This window comes from Sceloporus occidentalis, unplaced genomic scaffold (assembly GCF_023333645.1).
Source record: "Sceloporus occidentalis isolate IW3139 unplaced genomic scaffold, rSceOcc1.0.p SCAF_6, whole genome shotgun sequence".
NCBI lineage: Eukaryota > Metazoa > Chordata > Lepidosauria > Squamata > Phrynosomatidae > Sceloporus > Sceloporus occidentalis.
The window spans coordinates 80,790,825-80,809,390 of NW_028316986.1; the positions used below are offsets into that span (position 1 = coordinate 80,790,825).

Sequence of the window (18,566 nt, forward strand, 5' to 3'; positions counted from 1 at the left end):
TTCAAATGTGTTGATTTTCTTTCTGTCTGCCTCCTTTACTATCCAATTTTCACATCCATACATGACGATGAGGAATACATATTATAACACTTGCTAACACTCCAGCCTCATGAGAGTGCTCTTGGTCAGTTTATCACATCTGCTTTCTGATTCCCTTCACATACCACATTCTAAAACTTCCTCTACCATTTATATGGTTCATCTACCCACCCTGGCTTTAGGCAACATCTTTCCTCCTGTCTTTGTTTCTCAATGGCCATAGCTAAAACTGAACTTGTCACCTCATCAGTATACTAAAAAATTTTGAATTTCTATATCTATGATAAAGGTCCTTTCTTTATCACTCCATGCATCTGAAGAAGTAGACCCAGTTCTATGAAACCTTATGCTAACAACTACTTCTGCTGAGTTAATCTCAAAAGTGCTACAAGATACCTTGACATAGTTCATTTCCATTGCTTGTTTTATTGTACAGTGGGCCTGCCATATTGGTCAGTGAGCTATCCACAGTGACACACTTGTGGCTAGCTCTGCCCCATATAAGTCAATGGCAGTGAATGCACACAGCTGTGCTGATGCAAATGTATGCACGTTGCCATTCATAGACTTACATGGATTTGAGATCCCAATATATTTTGTATGTTCAGGAGGGTAGAAACCAAACCCCCACCAGTACAGAAGGCCCAATATAATATAAAAAAGATCAATGTCAATTATAAACACATTTTTGAATCGTTTGCTTATTGTGTAAAGATGATAACCTGGACTTTATTTGGATGTTCAAAGGGATCTTGTAACACCTTTAAAACTAACTGAAAGAAAGAAGTTAGTAGCATAAGGTTTTGTAGATTTGAGGTAGATTGAAATCTAAAAATTAATATCAAAGGTGTTACAAAGTCCCTTTGCATACTGATCAAGAATAACACAGATATGTATTTGGATTTATTTGGATGTAAAAGGCAAGATGAGAACTTTAATGAACCATTTTCCCCCAGAAGTATCAACTATACCAGTGTTAAGTAATACACTTTACAAAAGCTCCAAAGAGTACAATCCTAGGATCTCTATAGCTTCCATTGCTGAAAATACACAGACTTTTGTTAGTATAGATTCCAACATTTTGACAGGGTTTAATTCTGTCCCCAGTTTTTTCATGGGATATATTTCAGCCCCAATATCATTTTTAAAATCCTATCAGAGTATAAATCTGTCCTAACATGTATTATTTAAAACAAGAGATTCTCAGAAACTTGTTGCATCATAGTTCATCCAAGCAGTACATTCTTTGCATTTTCCATATTGCAGAATAGTAAATACTACATTTTATGGCCATGATCCAGAGACTCTAGTGTACAGCAGCTTTTCCATTATCTGTGAGGAAACATACTGCATGTGCATGAGTACTTCTCATTGTGTGTTCATATATTCTGATAGCTAGCCTTTCATAAAAGAGAGTGCTCCTCTTATTTTCCAATTGGCTATCCCACAACATGAAATTAAGTGAAGAGGGAAAAGGAGATAGCTTGGAAAACAACAATGTTGACATTGTGGCAGACTCTTTGGAAAATTTAAGAAGAAAAATGTTACTGTGGGTAGCTTGTGTACATCAGGGTCCTGAAGCACCTCAGATCAAAAAAATGGATGCCTGTAAGCTGTCATTAGTTACGGTTGACAAGTTTCTGATTTAATGCCTGGGGATTCTCACTGATATGAGGTGTGTATTTCCATTGATTTAGCTTATATAAAAGTTCTTGCTTAGGTTTACTCTAGTAGATACCTTTCCTGCTATAAATATCACCATGTGACACACACACGCACACGTGTTAGGGATGTCAGTGCTTGATTATTCCATCCTCACATGCAAGGAAAATTTTAATTGCAGTTTTCTCCTTGCTGCAACAGAAAACAATTATTTCTCCACAGTCGTTATATGCCTTCTTTTCCAACTTATGGTGACCCAAAGGCAGTGATTCCCAACTTTTGGTCCCCCAAGTGCTTTGGACTTCAAGTCCCAGAGAGCGCAGCCAACTTGACAAACAATCAGGAATTCTCGGAGCTGAAGTCCAAAGCATCTGGAGGACAAAAGTTTGGGAACCACTGCCCTAATGCAGATCTTTCAGTGGGAAGCAAGGGAGAGCAGAGTTTGGCAAACTATGTTCAGAGGGGGTTTGTCTTTGCCTACTTGTGAGGCTGTGAGTGTGATTTGCCCAAAATCACCCAGTGGATTTCTGTGGCTGAGTAGGGATTTAAACCCTGTTCTCCAGAGCATAGCCCAGTGCTCAAACCATTATATCACACATTGGCTCTCTTTCTCTACAGTATCCTCTTCTTATTTAGACATTCCAAAGTATTGCAGAGAGATTCTAAACATGTTTTCTGCACAGGAAACCTATTTTTTTTCTTTTGGTAGAAAATTAATGGGCTTTTTGCAAACAACTACCTCCCTTTCTCCCCAGAATAATCCCTCCCTAATACTTTGAGATATACAAATACTTGAGGAAATTGCAGAAAATTCTTTCAAGTTGATTTTTTTTCCTGATAGGGGTTCTTACAGATGCTCCTTAACCCTAGCACATACTCTGTACGTCAAAATGGCGGCGCCCTGTATAGATGGGCACTGCCATTTTGACGTGATGGCCGTGCCACGTCTAAATGGCATGGCAAATCTGTGATGTGCTCGTGCCACTACAGGGCGCATAGGGCACCCTATTTGCAGCACCAGAAAAAGCTCCGAAATGGAGCTCCTTCCTGGGGAGCGCCTCATTCCCGCAACCACCAAATGGCTGCGGGAACGAAGCTGAGGGGGAAGGGGCTGAGCGGCCCCTTTCTCTCCTGGCAGCGGCTCCTTGGGGTGTTCTGGGGTGTGAAGCCCCAAGGACACCCCTTTCCAGGCCAGGGGGAAGCGGCATTTGCCACTTCCCCGAGGCCTGGAAAAGCGGCAGATCGGGGCCTCCGAGGCTGCCGTTGTGGCTGCTCAGGCCCCGATCTGGCAGGGAAAGGGATGGTCTGTATCCCGCCATACTCCACAGATAACTATAATAGTGTTTTCAATGCAGGTCAAAAAGTCATTTCCTTCTTTTTTAAGCAAAAAGCTCCTTGCTGTCATAAGCAGAACATAAGCCATTTAATTGTTTAGATGAATATTTGCATTTATGTGCTGAGAGTTACTGCTGTCCTCAGTGGCATGTGCTTTAATGGTACAGTGTTTCTTTTTTCCATATATACATATATATATATATATGTCAGGGATGATGGGAGTTGTAGCTCTTCACCTCTGGCTCAAACTCACCACCTTGTTACGCACCGGCGCTGACAAGTTTTGGCCAGTGGTTAAAGCTTTGCTCTAAAGCAGCAGAGTTACAGAGAATAGGCTGAAGACCCTGACAAACTCTCCAAGCCTTCTCACTCTCGCTTCCACAGAAGTCTTCACACTTCTTCAGGATCCAGCTGGCTCCAGTATCTTCACCCAAGACACCAGACAACTCAGTAGTCTTATATAAAAGATCTACTTTATTCTACTATATACAGCTCCAAAACTATCCAACACAACTCCAATATTCCTCAACTATCCACTACTACCCACAAAATAAATTGGGATTCATAGCACTTATTATAGTCATTGGAAAACACCACCCACTCTTGTCAGTTTCCACCCAGTGGGCGTGTACATCCATTTTCATTGGTTCTCTTGGTTCAACCCATAATTAATGATTTCATCATCTCACCTTGTCTACTTTAACAATTCTCAGGTGTGTTCAATTATCCACTTTGCATTTCTGTCCTTGGCATTTAGGACTTGCTAATTACATTACCTTTTACACCTGTGTGGCTTCTAATTGCTTTTGCTGAGTCATCCTGACTCTGACATACATGTTTTATTTCTTTCACTGAATATCCCATGTTGCATGCTCAGGCCCCGATCTGGCAGGGAAAGGGATGGTCTGTATCCCGCCATACTCCACAGATAATTATAATAGTGTTTTCAATGCAGGTCAAAAAGTCATTTCCTTCTTTTTTAAGCAAAAAGCTCCTTGCTGTCATAAGCAGAACATAAGCCATTTAATTGTTTAGATTAATATTTGCATTTATGTGCTGAGAGTTACTGCTGTCCTCAGTGGCATGTACTTTAATGGTACAGTGTTTCTTTTTTCCATATATATATATATATATATATATATCCCCTAAGCATTCAAGAAATTGGCAATTACTTATTGAAAGTTTTGAAATTTCTCCCCACTTACCACTTTTCCTATCCTCTCTATGCCAAGCTTGTCCTGCTTGTTCACGCTGCATATTTCCAATAAACCCCTGTTTGTTTAAGATGTTTACAAATTCATCTATTGATCTACAGGAGCTGCAAAGAGACATAGAAAAGCACAGCACTGGTGTTGCATCTGTCCTCAACCTTTGTGAAGTCCTTCTCCATGACTGCGATGCTTGTGCAACTGAAACAGAATGTGACTCCATCCAACAGGCCACACGAAACCTGGACCGAAGATGGCGGAACATCTGTGCCATGTCAATGGAAAGACGGCTCAAGTAAGCACTCAGCCAAGTAACTCTTCACATTATTCCCCAGATTTCTCCAAATGGAATGGAAATCTTATCAGTTCTGCAATATTTATTAAAATGCTAATTCATCTTGGTATAAAACCTGTGGTCACATCTATGCAGACTGGTCCATTGAGCTGTGTGAAGCTTTTGTTTAGGTCAATGAACAGCATAAGCTGATTTTCATTTAGAGATGCAAACTTCTGTATTTCCCTTTTAGAAAAGGCTGTAGTTCAGAGGAAAATCTCCTGTTTTGCATGCTAAAGTTTGCAGGTTCATTTCACACTGTCTCCTAAGTGTGCTGAGAATGCTCCTTAGCTAAACTCATCTGAAGAAGTAGACCTCGGCATGTTACAGACCGCCTGAAAGCGGCAGTCTGCCGCTGCCGCCATTAGCAGTGCCAAAGAGCCCCAGCAGCCAAACTGTGAGGCTCCCCGGCACTGCAAAAAAGAAGCGCCAACATGGCGCTTGTTGCGGTGCGCTAATGATGCTGCAAGGTGCCAATGGCGCACTCACGGTGTCATTAGCCCCGTGCGGCGTGCAGGCGCTAAGCGTCCACTACGTCAAGATGGTGGCGCCCATGTAGAACGGGCACCGCTATTTTGTATGTCCCCAGGATGTACTAGGGTTATGGGTGTGCGTAAAGCACGCCCTTTCCTAACCCTAGTACATCCTGGGGACGTACTTTACGCCCGTGCGGAACGGGTCCTAGTCTATGAAACTTTATGTTGCAACTTCTTTTGCTCAGTTAATCTCAAAGGTGCTACAAGATCCTTTTATATACTTCATTTCTATTGTTCATTTTATTGTACAGTGGTCTGTCATGTTGACAGGTGAGCTATCTGCAGTAAACCACCTGCGGCTAGACCTGCCTCATGGAGAGCCATCAGTGTGTACAGCACTGAGATAGACAGACCAGTGATTTGACTCAGCATAAAACATCTTATAATCACACTGAAATGATTTTGTGGGGTTTTTTTTTAATCCATGGATCCGGACAGTAATTTTTGAAATTTTAATTACTAACTTACGTTTTGATGATGTGTGACCTCATGTTTCATTACTGCATGATGAATACACTTCCTAATTTGCTAGTATAATATTTAACATACATAAGATGGAAAACTTCTTTTGTCCCTTAAATTCAACACTCTGTTGATATGCTGAGATATTCATCTTTTTTGTGTTAGGAAATCATGCTAGAGCAGCTGCAGTTTGTATAAAGAAGTCTGCATTTCTGGACCTCCTCTGCTCAGTACTTGGTTTACAGTGTATTTACAATGAGCTCAAAATAAGGCTTTATGTGACTTCCAAATGAGAAATTGCAGTGCATAAAAAGGAAAAAATAACAACCCACAGCTGTCTTATCACAACTCAGGCTGTATTTAGCCAGTAATTTATATTGCTTGTAAATCAAAGTTACTGTCACTCTTTGGTTAAAAGCCAGTTATTGTTCAATGAAACTGTTATTTGCTTGGACATGCTTAAATGTGCAGCATCATTTTTCTATTGCAGCTGGTGAACTGGATGAGAAACCCAAAATTATTTAAGGGGAATCTCACCATATCCTTATTTTCTTTTCCAGAATTGAAGAAACATGGCGACTGTGGCAAAAGTTCTTGGATGATTATTCTCGATTTGAAGATTGGCTGAAAATTTCTGAAAAGACTGCTGCTTTCCCTAGTTCTTCTGGTGTACTATACACAGTTGCTAAGGAAGAACTAAAGAAATTTGAGGTGACTTGCTATATTTAAAATACTATCTCTTCTGATCCTATTATTGCAGTGATCTTGTTCCTGCCGTGTCAGAGGACACACTACTTAATAGGGAGAATCTTTATAAATAAGAATCATTAGAAATTAGACTGTTTCATGAGAATTAATTTGCTAATGGAAAAAGGTAAATGCTATCAGATCAATTTTGAAGTTTCTAAAAACTTCACATGAAATGGCCAGATTCTCATATAATGCTCTATTATAGTTTAGAATTATATGAGCAACACTTATCGTGTGCTCTCCCCCTACCTCCTCCAGTGGAAGGAGAGGAAGGAAGAAATTAGAAACCCCCAATTCCATTCTTAACTAACTGGTTACGTCTTTAGAAAAAAATGTTTCTAGTATAATTATGGTTTAGAGACACAAGCCAATTTGAAACCATTGTTAATTATCCTAGCTTGTCTTTCTAAACTGCATTTGATGCTAACTGCAGTTCTTGGTTAAGCCATAATGGGTGAATTTGTTTGATACACACAAAAGACAGGCACCCCAGCTTGCTGTGAGTGAATATTCATGTGCATGATGCTCAATCACTCCTGCTTGGAATAGGAACAGCCAAGCTCTCTTTTCAGTTTACTGCAGGTGCGATCGACCTGTGGTCTTCCAGATGTTGGCCAGCAGTTGCCATAATGCCTCATCACTGGCTATGGTGGGTAGAGCTGATGAAAACTGCAGTCCAACAACATCTGGAAGGCCACAAAATGCCCACCTTTGGTTTATTGCACCATGATTGGAATGTGGAAATAGAGGGGTATAACCTTATTAAGAGAAATAGGCCAAACAGGAAGGAGGAGGAATAGCACTATATGTCAGAGATATTTACACCAGTGAAGAGATCCTGGACATCAATCATGGAAGCCAGGTGGAGAGCATCTGGATAAGAATCAAAGGGGAGGGAAACAACAAGGGTGTTACAGTGGGAGTCTACTACAGACCCCCAAGTCAGACTGAGGAATTGGATGATATCTTTCTAGAACAGATGACCACACAGTCAGAAAAGAGAGATGTAGTAGTGATGGGCGACTTCAACTATCCTGATATTTGCTGGAAGTCAAACTCAGCAAAATCCTCAAGGTCTAGCAAATTCCTCACTTGCCTGGAAGACAATTTCATGGTCCAAAAGGTGGAAGAGGCAACAAGGGGGTCAGCAATTTTGGATCTGATCCTAACCAACAAGGATGACTTGGTTAATGGGGTGCAAGTGGTGGGATCATTAGGTGGAAGTGACCATGTTCTCCTGGAGTTTGTAATACAGTGGAAAGGAGAAGCCAGGCAGAGTCAGACACGCATCCTAGACTTTAGAAGAGCAGATTTCAGTAAACTTAAGTATTGAGGGCGATTCCATGGTCAGAAATACTAAAAGATAAAGGAGTTCAGGACGGCTGGGACTTTCTCAAAAGGGAGATACTGAAGGCACAATTTCAAACAGTTCCAGTGAGAAAGAAAAACGGGAGGTGTCTCAAGAAACCAGGATGGATGACTAAGGAACTTTCAACGGAGCTAAGTTTGAAATGGAACATGTATAAGAAATGGAAAAAGGGGGAAATCACGAAAAAGGAATTCAAAGAAATAGCAGGCATGTGTAGGGGTGAAGTCAGAAAAGCTAAAGCGCAGAATGAACTCAGGCTTGCTAGAGAGGTTAAGAACAATAAAAAGGGCTTTTTTGGATATGTCCGCAGTAAGAGGAAGAAGAAGGAAACGGTAGGGCCACTGCGTGGAGAAGATGGCAAAATGCTAACAGGAGACAGAGAAAAGGCAGAATTACTCAACACCTTCTTTGCCTCAGTCTTCTCAGAAAATGCAAAGGGTGCTCAACCTGAGGATAATGGAGCAGAGGACAGAATAGGGGAATTTCAGCACAGAATAAGTAAAGAGATAGTAGAGGAACACCTTGTTAATCTAAATGAATTTAAGTCTCCGGGACCAGATGAACTCCATCCAAGGGTATTAAAAGAACTGGCAAAAGTAATATCGGAGCCATTGGCAATCATATTTGAAAACTCCTGGAGAACAGGAGAGATCCCAGCAGACTGGCGAAGGGCAAACGTTGTCCCCATCTTCAAAAAGGGGAAAAAAGAGGATACCAACAATTATCGTCCAGTTAGTCTGACATCAGTTCTAGGAAAGATTCTGGAGCAGATCATTAAACAGAGAGTCTGTGAACATCTAGAAGGCAATGCCATAATCACAAAAAGTCAACATGGGTTTCAGAGAAACAAGTCATGCCAGACAAATCTAATCTCTTTCCTTGATAAAATTACCAGCTTGGTAGATGAAGGGAATGCTGTGGATATAGTATATCTCGATTTCAGTAAGGCCTTTGACAAGGTTTCCCATGACATTCTTGCAAACAAGCTTGTAAAATGTGGGCTAGACAAAGGAACTGTTAAATGGATATGTAATTGGTTGACCGGCCGAACCCAAAGGGTGCTCAACAATGGCTCCTTTTCATCCTGGAGAGAAGTGACCAGTGGGGTCCCACAGGGCTCTGTCCTGGGCCCAGTGCTATTCAACATCTTTATCAATGACCTGGATGACAGAATTGGGAGCATACTTATCAAATTTGCAGATGACACCAAATTAGGGGGAATAGCTAATACCCCAGAGGACAGGATCAAGATTCAAAATGACCTGAATAGACTAGAAAGCTGGGCCAAAGCTAACAAAATGAAATTCAACACAGAGAAATGTAAGGTATTGCACTTAGGGCGGAAAAATAAAATGCACAGATATAGGATGGGTGACACCTGGCTGAATGAAACTACGTGTGAAAGGGATCTAGGAGTCCAAGTAGACCACAAGTTGAACATGAGTGAACAGTGTGATGCAGCAGCTAAAAAGGCCAATGCTATTTTAGGCTGCATCAATAGAAGTATAGTGTCTAGATCAAGAGAAGTAATAGTGCCACTGTATTCTGCTTTGGTCAGGCCCCACCTAGAATATTGTGTCCAGTTCTGGGCGCCACAATTCAGAAAGGACATTGAGAAACTGGAGCGTGTCCAAAGGAGGGCGACAAAAATGGTGAAGGGTCTGGAAACCATGCCCTATGAGGAACGACTTAGGGAGCTGGGGATGTTTAGCCTGGAGAAAAGAAGGTTAAGAGGTGATATGATAGCCCTGTTTAAATATTTGAAAGGATGTCATATTGAGGAGGGAGCAAGCTTGTTTTCTGCTGCTCCAGAGAACAGGACCCGGAACAATGGATGCAAGCTACAGGAAAAGAGATTCCACTTGAACATTAGGAGGAACTTCCTGACAGTAAGGGCTGTTCGACAGTGGAATGCACTTCCTCGGAAGGTGATAGAGTCTCCTTCCTTGGAGGTCTTTAAACAGAGGCTGGATGGCCATCTGTCAGGGATGCTTTGATTTGGATTTCCTGCATGGCAGGGGGTTGGACTGGATGGCCCTAGTGGTGTCTTCCAACTCTACGATTCTATGATACTATGATTCTATGATCTGGCAACTCCCAACAAACCATAGAAAGAATACAGGATTTGCTCTTTGATTATTTATTTGGTACATTGGGAGTGAATAACTAGAGAAGAGAAGTTACTAGCAGTCAGGTAACACAATAAACAAACTTCAGGATGAAGGTCCATGGTTTATTTAGATGGGAGCAGGACTAACAGGGCAGTATGCCCTATGGATCCATAGCTTACCATGACCCAATGAATCTGCTGTGAGTTCAAAATGGAAACAGGAGGTGGTCCTGTCTTATGGCTGTGTGGGTGAACATGTGGAGGAAGCAGACCAGGACGTGTCTTGCACATGTAGTAATTAACTATGTTTTAGCATTATGTGCAATTGCAGCTGAAATTTGCAATCAACTACACCATGGTTTAGAGGAGAATAAATAAGTCTTGTGCTTCCACATGCACAAGTTAGAACCAATTACTTACTGCATCATTTAGGTAAATCATAGATAGCCATTACACTGGAATCAGGAAAACAATTGTTTGTACTTACTCTTCAGATCAGGACCACAAATTAACTTTAAACTATAGTTTCCAATTCTGATTTGGAAAGTTAAAATAAGATAACTTGCTAGCTTTGATGAAAAGGCTGAGTAGGAATGGTCTGAACTAGAACTAGAGTTTAGGAATGGTCTGAATTGGGTGGCTCTCCAAATGTTTTTGAAGTGCAGTTTGCGTCAAACCTTAACATTAACTTTGTTGGCTAGGATTAATGAGAGTAGAAGGCAATAACATTTGGAGGATCACTCATCCCCCCCATGCTCAGTTTAGAGGATTGCAAACATTACATGGAAACCAATCTTATTAATATTCTGGCATATGATATTGTAAACTGTTCTAGATCTGAAAAGATCCTTAATGCTTTTTTGCTTTGCCTTTTCTGACTTTTTAAATTTGAAAACCTCTTGTACCCTTTTTCTCTTCCCATTCCAGTTCTTTGCAAATTGTGGCCAACCTAATAGGACTTGGTCTCACAAATACTATTATGTATGCATGAGTAGGTTCTCATGATTGAACAATCCATTTCTCTGGAGGAGTAAAAAATTAGACCTTTCTGTCCTTTTATTGCATCTACTCTTAACTCACTGCAAATACTGAGTATTTAATGAGTTCTGCTAAATTAAACTCAAATCAAGCATATTTTAGTATCTTCTTATTACTAAAGCTTGCTTAGACTTGTTTCCCTCTGTGGATTCTCACTCCAACTTTTGTTTCATTATCTTTTATCCTGAATACCAGTTGAAACAATATTTGCAAATGTTCTTGTACTCTATGAGAAGAAGTTTCTTGACATATTCAGATACCCCATGAAAGAAACTTTCAACCACCATGAAAATCAATTAGACTGCCCCCCCCCTTTTTTTTCATTATAGAAAATGTAGAGGCATGAAACAAAGGATGTAAAAGACATAGCAAAGAAAAATGATGCTAAAGAACTTTAAAAATTCTGGCAGGCATAACTGTGCTCATCCTAAAGGCCCGTTCCGCATGGGCCTTTGCGCCGCCCCTGTCATGTGCTAGGGGTTGGCTGAGGACCTAGTGTCCATACCGGCCTCACCCATAGCACGTGACGGGGTGTAAAAATGGCGGTGCCCTATACACGTGGGCATGGCCATTTTTACGTGCCGGACGCTTAGCGTCCGCACATCCCCCGTGCCTTGTGACATCACGAGTGTGCCATTTGCACACTCATGCGTCGCAAGCGCGGCGCGAAAAGAAGCCGCTTTTTGCGGCTTCTTTTTACGCCGCCGGCCTGCCTCCCCATTTGGAGGCTGCAGCTTCCTGGCGGCGGAAATGGAGGCGGCAGCAAACCACCGCTTTCAGGCGGTCTGTAACGTGCCAAAGTTTGGATGGATGAGGAGGGAGCTATAGCAAATGGTGGCTGTGAGAGGTGGGGGGTGAGCCAACCAAGCATAGGCAGGGCTAAGAAAATGAATACATGTCTACTCTCTCAGCATTTCTTTGAGGGGAAGCACCAATGAGCCATCATCACTGCTGGCTCTATTTTCCCACACAAGCATTCAGAAAGGCCAGACGCTGCAGTGAAGAGAGTAGAGGGGGTCAGTGCTTCTTTTAGATTCCCCTAGGGCAGTGCTTCTCAATTATTTTCTGTCATGCCCCCCCTAGGAAGAAGAAAACATTTTGCGCCCCCCGCGCGACTGTAAATAGTATCATTTGTCTATAAAATTGTTATAAGTACACCTCTGCATAACAGAGCCTCGTGCCCCCCTTTACGGAGCCTCGCGCCCCCCCTGGGGGGCCCGCCCCACTATTTGAGAAAGGCTGCCCTAGGGTCAATTAAGTTCTTGCCTTTAGCCACTCAGAGAAGGGGATGGTTCCTTTTTTAAAATAAGAGTTAAGGTACAGTATTTGCATTGATACATGGATAAGTTGACCCAGATATTTTTGTCAATTTTTTGTCTAAAATATCTAGACTTATGCACAAGTATATACAGTATGTGAAGATGTATAGTGCTAATCCTTACTGTTTCAAGTGGCTTTCTTTTTATCTATCCACAGTCTGAAAGTGTAATTATTGCAGATGAAGGAGTGTCCTTATTAATAAAGTTCTCCACAAATAATTTTAACTTAGAACTTCTTTACTGTTTCTATTTTCAACTACAAATATTAGAGTAAAATAATTTAGGTCAACCAGAGGGAAAGAAGTCAAATTCCTTTAACAGATATATAGATGTGAGAAAAATTTAACAGGGACAGACATGAGAAAAGCTGCACATCTTAAAATTTCATTTATCCAGTTTTTAAAGCTTCCAGAATCTTTCCTTATTTGCATTTGGTCATATTCCAAGGATTTCTTTAAAAAGTAGTAGTGGTAATAATGTGATTCAAATGTTCTCACTCACAAATGCCATTTTAGAGTAGTTGACCAGAGATTAAATGAGGCTGGTCATGTCAGTACAGAAACCCATTATGTTTAAGATAGCAGTAAGAACTTGAAAATATGTGCAGCTGTCCTTTTTCTGTACAAAAGTTATTAACAGGTGAAAAACAACTGTGACTGAATGAACATAAGGGCTGTCTGTTTTAAGTCATCAGTATGTTTTATAAAGTTAGAAACAGGTGCATTTTCTTTCTGTGGAGAAACTACTTCTGCTGGCTTTGGAAGTCTGCTTACAGATTTCAGTGCAGCTGGAGGGAATCTCTTTCTTTCATATCTACCTACAAGCAATTCTAACTGACATTTAAATTAGATTGCTCATTTGTAAGAAGAATGCTACAGGGATTTTTGCTGCTTCAAATCACACAGTGCTCTTTTGTCCTTGACTACAGTTTTGATGCACAACTGCCAATTTTCATTTTAATTACCAGAATGATCAAAACAAATAAGAGCAAAAACAATATGTTGTTGCTTCACCCTAAAATGTGACACTGTCTGTAGGTTGTTTTGTTTTGTGAAATGTGGTGATTCAAGGCTGTTACAAAGTAGTTCCAATATTACTGATTTTCCCCATTGCATGTATACTTCTATAATTTCTTTGTTTCATATCTTTAATGTGTGGCTCTATATGAGCTGTAGTTTATATGCTTTATTTATTGCTACTTTGGTAATGTATTATAGGAAATATACTCTGTTATTTTTATTTGCACAATGTCCCCAATAGATTAGATTGATATGCAATCCAACTTTAAACATTTTTGTACCAGCTTATGTGTCATGATCATCAGATAGCTGTAATAGTAGCATAATTGCTCTGATTCTTGTTCAGTGGAATGTCCTTGCTGCAGGTTTTCGTTAACTGTATCCTTAACATCAATGTGCAATTGAAGACAGTAGTAGGTGTGCCACAAAAATTAATGCAGAGAAAGTAGATTCAAATAACGCAGTGAATAACACCAGCCTACAAGGAAATGTGGAGGAAATTGTTATTTTCCAGGATTTTTAGCTGATTTTAAGTAGTGAAAAGTCCCTTCCCAATTCATAACATACTATATTACTGCACTGCACCCTTACAGCGCTATTCCTCCACTTTGACTTCCTCCTGTTGCATTCTGGGATTTGCAGTTTAAGGAGGGGCATTTGGAATTCTTAGCCAGAGAATTCTTAGGCCTCACTGAACTACAAGCTTCTGAATGCCACAGGAGGTAGTCAGAGCAGTAAATGTGGAATAGCAGCACTATAAGAGTGTAGTGTGGTAATGTGGGTGGTTTATGTATTACATTAACAGAACCCATGTCCTGAATCTGGGGCTACAGCTAGTATTCTATAGATGAGTACAATCCTAACTCAAATATGTGGCGGCATGGAAAGTCCCTCTCTGTCAGCAGAGATGCTCTTCTGTCAGCAACAACCTTTTCTGCCAGCTGATTACAGATAGAGCAGTCTACAAGCAGAATTACTCTTCTGACTCTAATCTGCCAGCAAAAGAGTCAAAAAGGGAGTGGAGAAGAACTTGGAAGAGGGAAGAGCTTGGTTATACCGGATCCAAACCTACTCTAGCCCAGGGGCACAGCCACAATTCTGGTACAAAGTTTGGGCAAAGGATGAGTGATCCTAAACAATTACCAACAATCCTATGCTGGATGGGTCTGGATTCAAAATAGGTGAAGATGCTACACATAAAGCTGGTAAATGGAATGACTCCATATGGCAGTGCCATTTTTAGTGACATTCCACTGTAATAAGGTAGTTCTATATTCACTGAAAGAAAGTTTGAATAGACTTTGAATACAGTATTGCAGCCTCAAATGAGTCACTGATATTCCCTCTTTTTATGCCCATGTAAATGTTTTGTTAATAGTTTTTTGTGGGTTTTTTGGGCTATGTGGCCATGTTCTACAAGAGTTTATTCCTGCCATTTTGCCAGCATCTGTGACTGGCATCTTCAGAGAATGCTAACCTGGAAGAGAGTGGATATATATATATATATATATATATATATATATATATATACACACACACACACACACACACACACACACACACACACATATACTGTGTGACCCTGGGTTTTGATAATAATTTTGAGCTCCAAAATTTTTTCTTGTATAGAACTACCACCAATTAAGTGGTGGGGATTTAAACCATAGCTTATTAGAAAAACCAGTGCTCTGATAGACTGTTTTGTTGTTTCTGTTTTTTTAGGCTTTTCAGAGACAAGTGCATGAAAGCCTGACTCAGTTGGAACTGATTAACAAGCAGTACCGTCGCTTGGCTCGGGAAAACCGCACTGATTCTGCTTGCAGCCTCAAACAGATGGTCCATGAAGGAAATCAGAGATGGGACAATTTGCAAAAACGAGTGACTTCCATCCTCCGCAGACTTAAAGTATTTCTTCTTTTGAAGTTCATTCCTTTTGGTGGTATATCAATATAGAGAAGGGAAAGTGTATGTATGTATAGTTTGAGCTCATCACAATCTTCCCTATGACCTTTTAAGTTTTGTTTGTTCATTTCTTGTTTTATCTTGTTTCCTTTATAAATTCTGTTTGAAATGGCAAAGCTTTAAACTCCTGGCACTTTAGTCAATAACTGTACCTTATTTTCTCTTTTTTAGCATTTTATTGGCCAGCGTGAAGAGTTTGAGACAGCACGTGACAACATTTTAGTCTGGCTAACAGAGATGGACCTACAGTTGACCAATATTGAACACTTCTCTGAATGTGATGTTCAAGCAAAAATAAAACAACTCAAGGTATGAAATCATAACCTGAAGCAACACAATAACATAAAGCAACAGTGCTTAATATTGTAATGATTATTATTAAATATGTTTCTTTACTGAATATTTCATAAGCATAAAACATTAAACAGGATACATTATACACTATAAGCATGGATCCACACCACCTTTATCTTCCTGCCAAGCTAGTAAGTAGTGTTTTAACATGTATTCATATAAATGGTGAATGAAAACTGGAACTTCTTGACATAACATATTTAGAGAAGAGAGTGCCCAGTGCTAAATTCAGTAGCAAAGGAAAAGTTACAGATGTGTAATGCCAACCTCCCAAATTATTCAGATGTCTTTCCTGAAATACCTCACACCTTCCCTAAATCATGTCTTGTGACCAGAGAGAGGTTATATATGAAGCATCCTACTCCTGTGAATTTGAGTTTTTCTTTGTGGACTTACACAGAATTTCAGGTCTGGTAATGCCACCTGTGAAGCTTGTGGAAGACATGATTGGCTTTCAAGAAGTTTGTCCTCATCCATTGCTTTCTCCCTTGTACCCAGTCTACTAACTGCTTTCATCCCAGCTAAAATTTTACACATATACATATATGTGTGTACACTAACATGGACGCGGTGGTTCAGCAATTAAGACACTGACTTGATGATTGCAAGGTTGTCAGTTCGAGGCCCAATTGCAATGTGATGAGTGAGTTCACATCAGTGGTCCCAACTTCTCCCCCTGAATTATTCAGAATACAAAGCAGAACCTTTACATGAAGTAAAATCGTCATCAAATAACATAACAGATTAGGAAAGCACAATCTGGATATATATTTTATAGGAATCTTCAATAGCTGCTGATACTATGAGGGAATGACCTGAGAAAATTCAAGTTCCGCCATATCTTTTCTTTGGCCACTGGGAATTGTAGTCCACAGCAGGAATGTACTCTAAGCTGTTCATGTTGCAAATCTTCACTAAACAAAACATACGGTATTTTGTAAATTCACCTGATAGTATACGTTGCACAGTTTTTAAAAAATAAAGAATTGCATCTCTACGTTGCAGGCCTTTCAGCAGGAGATCTCACTGAACAACAACAAAATTGAGCAGATCATTGCCCAAGGTGAGCAACTGATAGAAAAAAGTGAACCCCTGGATGCAGCTGTCATTGAAGAAGAACTGGACGAGCTCCGACGATACTGCCAGGAGGTCTTTGGCCGGGTGGAACGGTATCATAAAAAATTAATCCGTCTCCCTGTACGTATAATTTGTAAACATAATTATTTGCCATTATATTGTTATTGCAAGATAATATTTCTCCATAGGCCACTGCTGAGAAATGCTAAAGCTAAGGTCTGATCAGAATAAAATCTATTGATCAGAATAAAATCTGATTTCTAGTCTCTGAAGGCTGCCATTCAGATGTTTTGAACTACAGATCCTATCAACAGAGACTATGGCCAATAGTGAGGGCTTGTAGAAGAAATCTGTAGTCCAAAACATCTGGAGAACACAGTCTTGCCCATCCCTGATCTAGACTAAGTGGCAAACATATAACAGCATGAAATTGTACGATAAGAGTTACAAAATCTCTCTTGAATTACATATTGAGTGCCATAGAACCTTCATTGTTTTTCTGGGAATAAAACAATATATTTACATATACACAAGTGTTATTCTTTTAAGTCTTCAGATGGAATATGCAAAAAGAAGTACAGAAGAAAGGTTTGGAAACCAAACTACAACAACCTAATGGGAGAATGCTGATTTTTCAGAAGATGAAAGGAAAGAAGCTAGTACTGGTCCAAATGAATATCTTTTTATATTTACTCTAATTCCATTCCAAAATCTTGCCTGGCGGGAGATAGCATCTGTTGGACAGCAAGAAATACCTGATAGGCAATCAGTGACAAGTATTATGGATTTAAGATGTGGTTATATTTAGCTACTTTTACTAATGTTATCTGCTTTTTTCAATAAAAGCAAACACAAAACCAGCAAACAAAGAAGCAACACTGGAGTCTGAATGTTACACAGTGACATTTGACCTAGCAAGAACTAGTATAGTCCACTGAGAATATTATTAATTGACTCTTTAATGTTGCCTTCTAGCTCACAGATGATGAACATGACCTCTCTGATCGTGAAGTGGATTTGGATGAATCAGCAGATCTTTCAGACACACACTGGCACAACAAGTCTGCAGACAGTGTTCTTTCCCCTCACCCTTCCTCCAACCTTTCGCTGTCCCTTCCCCAGCCACTTCGAAGTGAAAGGTCAGGCCGGGATACTCCTGCTAGTGTAGATTCCATCCCCTTGGAATGGGATCATGACTATGACTTGAGCCGTGACCTGGAAACAGCAGTGGCAAGAGCATTGCACTCTGAGGAAGAAGAAGGCCAGGAAGACAAAGAGTTCTATCTCAGAGGAGCAGCAAGTCTGGCAGGTATAATCAGTCACCAGTCTTATGTCCTTTTGTGTGTTCCTTCAGGGATGTTCTTAAGTAAGATGTGGTATTTTCAGATTTCTGGAAATCTTTCTAAGATGAACTTTAGCTTCCTGGTGCTTTGCAGTAAGGTCACAGATTTCAGGGCCAGTTCTGACTTTTGATATTTTTAATAATATTCATTGACTTAAAAAGAAGGAGCTATCAAAGAATGTGCAGCTGGGATTGATTTGACGACACTATCTAATTTGTTTATGTGGTAATAGGATAACAGAGAAAGCATGGTACAGGAAAATTTTGGGCTTCATTTATAAGGCCAAACCTGTGGAACTGAAGTCATTGTTACTTTGGCCTGTACTTTATGAGAAAATGTAAGAGCAATTGCTTTCTTGTTCTTAGGATGAGGTTAAACATTTCTTCCTATCAGATAATGTTAGTGCTGCCGAATAAACATAACAACGCAGAAAAGAAAATACCTTGTAGGTTGGGAATCAGATATCCATCCAGATATTGCTCAACTGCACCTCACAGTATTCCTCACCGTTGGCTGTCCTGTCTAGGGATTCTGGGAGTTCTAATCCAACAGCATATGGAGTTCAGCAAAATTTCCTTTTCAATTGTATCATATTAAGGCTATCGGTATGGACGAATGCAGAAATACATATGCTTACTCCCAAATAAGA

The 18,566-nt window shown here is 40.2% G+C and overlaps 1 protein-coding gene across 2 annotated transcripts in view; it reads left to right on the top strand.

Annotated features, from left to right (window-relative positions):
• The window catches only part of SYNE1 (spectrin repeat containing nuclear envelope protein 1), a 437,342-nt gene that overhangs the window by 392,031 nt on the left and 26,745 nt on the right, over window positions 1–18,566 (top strand). For both annotated transcript variants that reach the window (XM_089530176.1, XM_089530177.1), the window contains 6 exons: window positions 4,352–4,539; window positions 6,137–6,287; window positions 14,904–15,086; window positions 15,315–15,452; window positions 16,503–16,694; window positions 17,550–17,883. In XM_089530176.1, the coding sequence (XP_089386302.1) occupies window positions 4,352–4,539; window positions 6,137–6,287; window positions 14,904–15,086; window positions 15,315–15,452; window positions 16,503–16,694; window positions 17,550–17,883 (1,186 nt within the window). The remainder of the gene's footprint in view (window positions 1–4,351; window positions 4,540–6,136; window positions 6,288–14,903; window positions 15,087–15,314; window positions 15,453–16,502; window positions 16,695–17,549; window positions 17,884–18,566) is intronic.